Below are 7,699 nucleotides of genomic sequence, written 5' to 3'. Positions count from 1 at the left end.
ATTCTTTTTCAAAAAAGTAAAGATAGCTGAATACGTTAGATACTTACTTAATATTAAGTATATTAACGCTTTGCTCTTTAGTAATTCCTACTGAAAATACTTCATTTGTTATATATGCATAGTAAATAAAAAGTAGAGTAAAGATAAAAGATTAAAATGGTCGAGTAAAAAAGTAAGACCATAAGATGTATTACAAAGTTTCTGCATTTGTTTGATATTATTTAATTTTTTAAATGCAAAGTGTTAATAATAGGTTCATCGATCAGATCAAATATCTGTTGAGGCATTCGAGTAAATGTAACTGTACGATTTGTATTATAAAATGCGCTTAGARAAAGCCTCACAGCAGAGTTTAGGGCATGAAGAAAGAAGAGGCATTATGCCGAAGAGGCATTATGCCGAAGAGGCTAAGGCCGAAGAGGCCCCCACTTAAATGTGGTATCAAGTGGGCAACTACACAAACTATTGAGTTATTTTTAAAGGTTCGACAATAAGTTCGAACTTTTTGAAAATAGCTCCTTAGTTATATTTTATATTCTATTATATTATTTAATTGCTCGTCATTAATTTGTAGTTGTAATTGGAGATGATGGACCATTCCATCTCCTTGAGACACCAAATTCGTGTCTATATCGTTCAAAAAGRTGCATATGTGTTAGAGTCAAAAATATTAAAATTTTCGTAATATTAAATTTTGAAGTTTAAATAACGTTCGGTAAACAGTAATTTCTTTTTTCTTGTTTCGTCTTTAAAATTTTTCATTTTTATCGTATTTTATTAAATTTGCAATTTTTCTTTTCTATKTAATGTAGCTTTAAAATATTTCATAATAATTAATAGATATTATTTTTTGTAGTAACTTAGTATTTTTACTTTTCYTATTTCTTTATTTTTATTTATTTTATTTAAATGTAAAATCACGCGTTTAAATTTCATTTTATTGCAACGCGCGGTAATTAGAGATTTGATAAAAAGTAAATAAAGGATTCAATTGAAAAGTGCATYTGCGAATTGGACGATTAATAKKTCAGGCTATTGTATMACTTTTGATTGTATGATTAATATAGTTTTCTTTTTGTTACAGGTGATCATCTATGGATTTATCATCTACTCGTTTTGATTTTCTTCTACTTTTTAAAATATATATGTATAAAAAATGCATTTCTGAAGGCACACACGTATTTAGACATTTAAAATTAAATAGAATTATTTTAAATTTTTTTACAATATAACTATACTATATATACTTATTATTCATCTTTTTAATTTATTGTCGATATTATATTCTAGTAGATTTCTAACTTGTCGATAGTATGTTCTAGTAGATTTCTAACTTATCAAGTGCGTACCTTACACGCTAGTTGCATTATTTGATTGCTGGATGTCGCTACTAGTACGTAAATTTTTTTCTAATTGTTTTGTCTCATTTCTGCGTTATCACTGGTGCTATGATTTGATTCTATTTAGTTTCTGATAACGTTGTTCGTAATATAAAAATGGTAAGAAACCTGGACAAGAAGTATTCAATAGTTGTTAAGTCTATGATACACCTTGCCAGTGTTAAAGTTAATACTATTTCTTACTATAGATATAATTATCATTTAGTATACAATTAAAAAGTGCAATCGTTTTGACGTAGTGGTAATAAAAAATATAATAGGAATATCTGGTTATAAACAATGGCGAACGATCGAGAAGTTTTGAGAGAAATTTGGGATGGCAAAATTCCCGTTTGTTTTACACTTGATCCTGAAGAAACATCAGAGTTGCAAGGTCCTGATCCGTTTTATCTTATGGTGCCTAGGTTAAGTTATTTTCCTGTGTGCACAGAAAAGGTACAAGAGTTTATTGTTATTTTTTTTATTTTCAAATATTCATAATTATTAATATTATTATCAACATTGTTTGCGGTGTGTAGGTTAGAAAACATTTTATAAAACATATAGAAACCGATAACAAACAGGATCATGAAATGTGGTTTGAATTTAATGGAATTCCTTTAAAGTGGCACTATCCTATTGGTGTATTATTAGATATATATTCTAATGATATTCAATTACCATGGAATATCGTTGTTCATTTTGATAAATTTCCAGAAACTGTCTTGATGCATTGTCAGAATAAGTAAGTAAAGCTTCTTTGAGTTCAATGTGATATCTTTGAAGAAAGTAAATTTTAATTTGTACTAATTTTATTTGTCAGAGAAGTTGTTGAATCACATTTTCTTGCTTGCGTCAAAGAAGCTGATGTCTTAAAACATAGAGGATTAATCGTATCGTCTATGCAGAAAAAAGAACATAGCAGTTTGTGGAACGGATTAATTACAGACAAATTTGATCAGTTTTGGTCTATAAATAGAAGATTAATGGAAGCAGCTAACAGCGAAGAAGGATTTAAATACATTCCTTTTCGGTGCTATACAAGCGAGGATAAATATATTCAAAAACTTGTTAAGCCAGTGAATGAAGAAGGCCAAAGGAAAACGTTAAAACATTTATTGAATGAAGTATTTCCAGATCAAGAATTTGGTACGTCAAAAGATCATTTTTCGTTATTTCATGAAAAGGTAATTTTTTAATTAGATTTTATATTCTATAGTTGAAGTACGCACTCATGGGACTATTCCACCGCCAGAAACACCATTGCAATGGATGTCGGAACATTTAAGCTATCCTGATAACTTTCTTCACTTAGTTGTAACTTCCTCGTAACCTACATTGAAGGGATGCAGTTAACCATAACTTCAGTGTTATTATTTAAATGTTGCTGGTGATCACTTAGAAGAGAGACACTTGTACCATGTATCTTCTTCTTCTTCTTCTTGTGTATACAAAAAATTAATTTGATTTCTTATTTATTTTCAAATAAGAGTCAAGTGGTGATAGATTTTGTCTCTTTAATTTGAAAAAAGATAATGTCTTTGCAAGTTAACGTTTATACAAGAAAAGTAAAAAGCAAATATTTATTTATGTCCGTCGATTTAATCGAATGCTTTTCGAGCATAAACGTAATCGTACATTATCAATGTAACGTATAAAATCATTTGTGAAATAATATTGAAACGTAGTTTAACATCGACGATTACAAACAATTGGATATATTTATTTAATATGTGCAAAGTATAAGTTAATTAACGAATATATATTTATTAATTAATTTTTAACATCATTTAAGCTATAGAACAATTTTCACGAGGCTTACGATACATTCTCAAAATTCTCATAGGCAAAGTATCATTTACAACATTCGAAGCTTCGTGAGGCCTACGAATTATTACCGGCTGATTTCCATAATTACTGTACTCCATAGTCCTACGACTTGTACCAAAACTCAAATAGTTCACCTCGTCTTTCTTGTTCTGTTGTTCCTGTAAAAAAAAAAAGAAAGAAAGAAAAAAGAATTTCAAGGTGAGCTAAAAATGTTCTTTTTTTTCTCTCAATCAAAATATATGAATTTAATATATCAAGAAGATATATTAAAAAAAGTAATTATATGATCCTGTAAAAATGATAAATTACTTTAAATATAACTAATGCCGTATCTTGATATCTTCTTCGTATATCCTCTTTCGTCAATATATGATAGTGATCAGGTGGTTCATATCGTGTAGTCATTTACGATCTTTGAATGTATTGCCTTTGTATATCGTAACTCAATCCATTAACATTTCAATTTCATTTTCCAGATGTTCTTAGAACGATTCCCCCTTTCTTGATTTATCTTTTTCGCTGTAACTGTAAAGATTATTAATAATCTTCTACAGTGAAAAAAATTACTCTATAGTAATATTTTAGTATCATCTCATTGATAATCGAAGAAAAACATGAAGAATTTGTGATATGGAAGAAGAAACGAGCGACGAGAGAAGGGATAGAAGAAAGGAATAGTTAAGGAAAGGTACGAGAACGAGTGTAGGATAAAAATATATACTAAGAACATTAACAGTTTACTTTCGCAACTACAGAAACGAGAGAAATGAGGCCTTTTTCTACTCATCTAAAAGTTGAAGGAAGGATCACGATGCGTGCCTTTGTCTTTATCTTTCTCTTTCTCTCTTTTTCTTTTTTTTTTTTTTTTCTTTCTCTTTACTTTGTCGTTATGCGCCTTCAAGAACGCACGTTCTCGCTTGTCCCTATCCTCTTTGAGTGCAAGTGCGCTTTATAATTAGCCGCCATCGTGAAAATGACTCTGAGAGAGAGAGAGAGAGAGAGCGGCAGGAGCATTCACTGAAGGTTTTCCCAGTCAAATTGCTGCTCGAATGTGAACGGTGTGTTTTGATGTCACGACTTAAATTATTCCAACACTAATCGCGGTTATTCCCCCGATTATTCTATCCTTACCTATGCATTTGTCTCTTGGTTAAACCGTTCGTTTTTTTTTCGTCGACTTATTCAAGGAAACAACCTCCCGAAGCGAGAGAAAAACGACTTTCTTTTTTATAATATTTTATTTTATTTTTTTCTCTTTTTGTTTTTGTTATATAAAATATATAACAAGAAAGAGATAAAAGAAAAGAGAGAGGGAGAGAGAATTTGAATTGATGCGGTAACAGCAAGGAACATGCAAAGAAAAAAAAAACATATATCTCAGGGAATTAATAACAACGTGCATTTATTTTTATAATATTTCGTTTTTCCTTCTTACCAATAGAAAGAACGATCGACTCGAGGAAGATTAGAAGAATAATTACGTGATAGTTGAGGAGTTCTCTCATTGTACTACCACCGATCACCACCCCTTCACAAGTTTCTGATGCAAACAAGAGAATCAGTCACGTTACTCGAGTTTTGGAATAGAGCCAGGAAATTTGTTGGGTATTCCTTTTGAGTTTTCGCCGGACCAAACGTTGATAGATGTATATCAGAATGTTTTTATTTTAATCTTTCAAAAATGTTCCTTTCAATCAATTAGATTTTCTTATCCGATTGTATTTTATGGGATTCCTCTCTCCAGCCATCGTAAACGTATAAAATATTTTTCCTATCCTTTCCTAATAATTACGTTGCAAATATAAAAAAGAAAACAAAAAAATTTGATCGCGATAGTAGTAGTACTGTAATTATTTTCTACGAATCGAATTTTTGTCTCATTAATTATATGTTGTTATTTTTTTTTTTTTTCCTCCGGTGACTATACTTCGTCATTGATAGTTTAGCCGATCCTATGGAATATTTTTCTACGTGCCAGTGCACCCTTCCTAATTGCATTGCACCAGTCTGTGACATTTATTGGCGTTGATTGATGCGTTGCATCAGTCTCTCTTGCTTTACAATTCAAGGTTTGACTTGTGCGCGTGCGTGCGTGCGTGTTCATGTCGCGTATGTTACACACGTACACGTACACGTACACGTACACGGGTTCACATACAGTGGCCTCAATAAAAACGAGTGGTGCTATTATCATTGCGATATATAACATCGTAGGGTTTTGGCAATTGGTCTTTTTTTTGGTTGGTCGTCGTCCTCGTAAAACACATGCATATAGATCGAAAGAAAAACAAACTTTTTATAAATGTAATTAATCGGTATATAAAATTTGTTAATTAATTTATTGGAAAAAAAAATAAGAAAAGGTGAATCAAGTTACCTAAATTTTCGATCAAACTCAATCTTTTCTTTCTTATTTAGATGCATTATTATTTTAATCAACACGCGTTTACTTTGAAATCTTTTTTTTTATTTATTTATTTATTTATTTCAAACGCATGCTATTATTTATTTTTATTTTTATTTTTTAATAATAACCTTCGCACACACAAACATTGCAAGTAACAAAACGTATAAGGATAAATTTGTATTTTTAGATCGATTACGAATCGATACTTGTAAAAATTAACGGTCGATTTAATTAGATTCGTCAGATATATATGTAGTTGAAAATGTAATTAAGAAATTATTGAATTTCCTTGTTTATCCTTAGAAAGAAATTTTCCTTAAAGGAAGACTTTAAGAAATTATGTTTTATTTAGAATCATTAACGATATCGTATAAACTACTCACGGTGGTAGGAGGGGGGAGGGTGAAGAGGATTCTGCTTTATCTTCGAAAGTAAAGAAACGATTACCGAATTTGTTTTCTTTTTTTAAAAAAGAATATCATTCGAAAAAGTGTAAGAGATAGACACACGTGCGAATTTAATTTATTCCCAATAATGAGCTTTAACGGGTCGTCTTAACAGGTGTCGATCGAAATCAAAATTAAATTATTATTTGATATTCTATTTTCTTTTTTTTTTAATATTCGAGATAAAGATTTAATTTTTATTAACGAAACCACACAAAAAGGGAAAAAAAACGAACAGAAAAATATATATCATTGTCTTCCACACAAAATTTATTATTTAATATATTATTTAATTTAATATATTATTTAATAATATATATATTATTTAATATTTTATAATAGTAAGAGAGAATAGAAAAAAGTCTCGAACAACAATAAAAAAACAGATTATAAAATCGGAAGATATAATTCTGAAGATCCTACGAAAAAAAAGCATCATGTCAATTAAAAAAAAAAAGAGAAGAAGAACAAACAGGTAGGGAGTAGTTGCATCGTCACGGTGAAAGCGCCAAGTGTTAAAAAGCGAGACCATGAGCGTGTAAAAAAGCTTCATTCTGATATATATCAAAGTATATATGTATACCTACGTGCATATATACATATATATACACATATACCACGATTACAAATTGTTCTTATCTCGTAACGTGGTCGCATCATTTTCCACAGAAGAACCGAAGGCACGAGCGTGACTCTTTCCTAGAAACTGACAGCCCATTTTCTTTTTTCTTTTTCTTTTTTTTTTTTTACAGATACCGATTACGTAATCTTCATTAGTGTTTACTCATTTTTCCACGAGTATCTATACACCTTTTTCTTTTTCTTTTTTTTGTTTTTTACCTCAGTCCAAAGTCGTCACGCGCTCGTAAGAAATAATAAAGGAAAAGTAAGAAGTAAAGAAGTAATGGAAAAAAGGAAAATGAATGTTAAACTTTTCCAATTTTTTAATCCGTTGTTAAATTAATAATTTTTTAAAAAAAGATATATCTCGTGCCCTTTTTTTTTGCATAGAAAAATTAAAGAAAGAAATAAAAATAGATAACATGAATGTACGACAAAATGAAACGAAATGTCCTTCGTTCGAATGAGAAATCATATGAGCATGATGATGATGATAGACAATCGTGTATTTCAATAGGAAATACGTAAAGAATTTAGCAAGTAAACTTTAAAATGCATCTTGCATTTTATCGACTAGACCAACCAACCAACCAACCAACGTTTATTATTTGCGTCAACGTAAAGAAGAAAAAGAAAAATGCAGTCGTAGGTTGGATAAACGATTGGGATTTCATTGTGCATCGATACAACCACCTACTACTTAAATTGTATTGTGCGTGCATGCATGCATGCGTAAGTGCATTCGTCCCGCGCGTATATATTTAATATATATATATATATATATATATATATAAACGTAGTATACGTATATACAGGTGTATATATAAGTATGTATGGATATATATAAACATATGTATAAGCATCTACAGGTGTATATATATATATAAACGTATGTATACGCATCTGCAGGTATATATATAAGTATGTATGTATATATATAAACATATGTATACGCATCTACAGGTATATATATAAGTATGTATGTATATATATATAAACGTATGTATACGCATCTA

The 7,699-nt window shown here is 29.8% G+C and overlaps 1 protein-coding gene and 1 long non-coding RNA gene across 4 annotated transcripts; one reads left to right on the top strand and one right to left on the bottom strand.

Moving 5' to 3' along the window:
- Positions 1-1,421: 1,421 nt before the first annotated feature.
- On the top strand, positions 1,422-2,886 carry LOC106792631 (autophagy protein 5). Of its 3 annotated transcripts, none has more exons than XM_014759119.1 (5): positions 1,422-1,499; positions 1,640-1,835; positions 1,919-2,124; positions 2,203-2,528; positions 2,599-2,886. In XM_014759119.1, the coding sequence occupies exons 2-5, from the start codon at positions 1,680-1,682 to the stop codon at positions 2,709-2,711; spliced, it is 801 nt and encodes a 266-aa protein (XP_014614605.1). In that variant the 5' UTR covers positions 1,422-1,499; positions 1,640-1,679; the 3' UTR covers positions 2,712-2,886. The 3 variants fall into 3 exon arrangements, with proteins under 3 accessions (XP_014614605.1, XP_014614604.1, XP_014614606.1); XM_014759120.1 differs by having other exon boundaries at positions 1,433-1,499; positions 1,661-1,835; XM_014759118.1 differs by having other exon boundaries at positions 1,429-1,835.
- Positions 2,887-3,122: 236 nt separating this feature from the next.
- On the bottom strand, positions 3,123-5,017 carry LOC106792632. Its single transcript, XR_001382321.1, has 3 exons — positions 4,645-5,017; positions 3,519-3,734; positions 3,123-3,367 (listed from the first exon to the last, which is right to left on the bottom strand). It is a non-coding gene; the product is annotated as an uncharacterized LOC106792632 (long non-coding RNA).
- Positions 5,018-7,699: the final 2,682 nt, after the last annotated feature.

This window comes from Polistes canadensis, unplaced genomic scaffold (genome assembly GCF_001313835.1).
Source record: "Polistes canadensis isolate GaletaPanama2010 unplaced genomic scaffold, ASM131383v1 scaffold_504, whole genome shotgun sequence".
NCBI lineage: Eukaryota > Metazoa > Arthropoda > Insecta > Hymenoptera > Vespidae > Polistes > Polistes canadensis.
Note: the sequence above shows the minus strand (reverse complement) of the source record. Positions and strands in the feature narration are given on the sequence as shown.

Coding starts and splice junctions, on each gene's coding strand:
- LOC106792631 (XM_014759119.1), top strand. CDS start 1,680: ATGGCGAACGATCGAGAAGTTTTGAGAGAAATTTGGGATGGCAAAATT. Junction 1,836..1,918: donor TTCCTGTGTGCACAGAAAAG/GTACAAGAGTTT, acceptor TGCGGTGTGTAG/GTTAGAAAACATTTTATAAA. Junction 2,125..2,202: donor TTGATGCATTGTCAGAATAA/GTAAGTAAAGCT, acceptor TTTATTTGTCAG/AGAAGTTGTTGAATCACATT.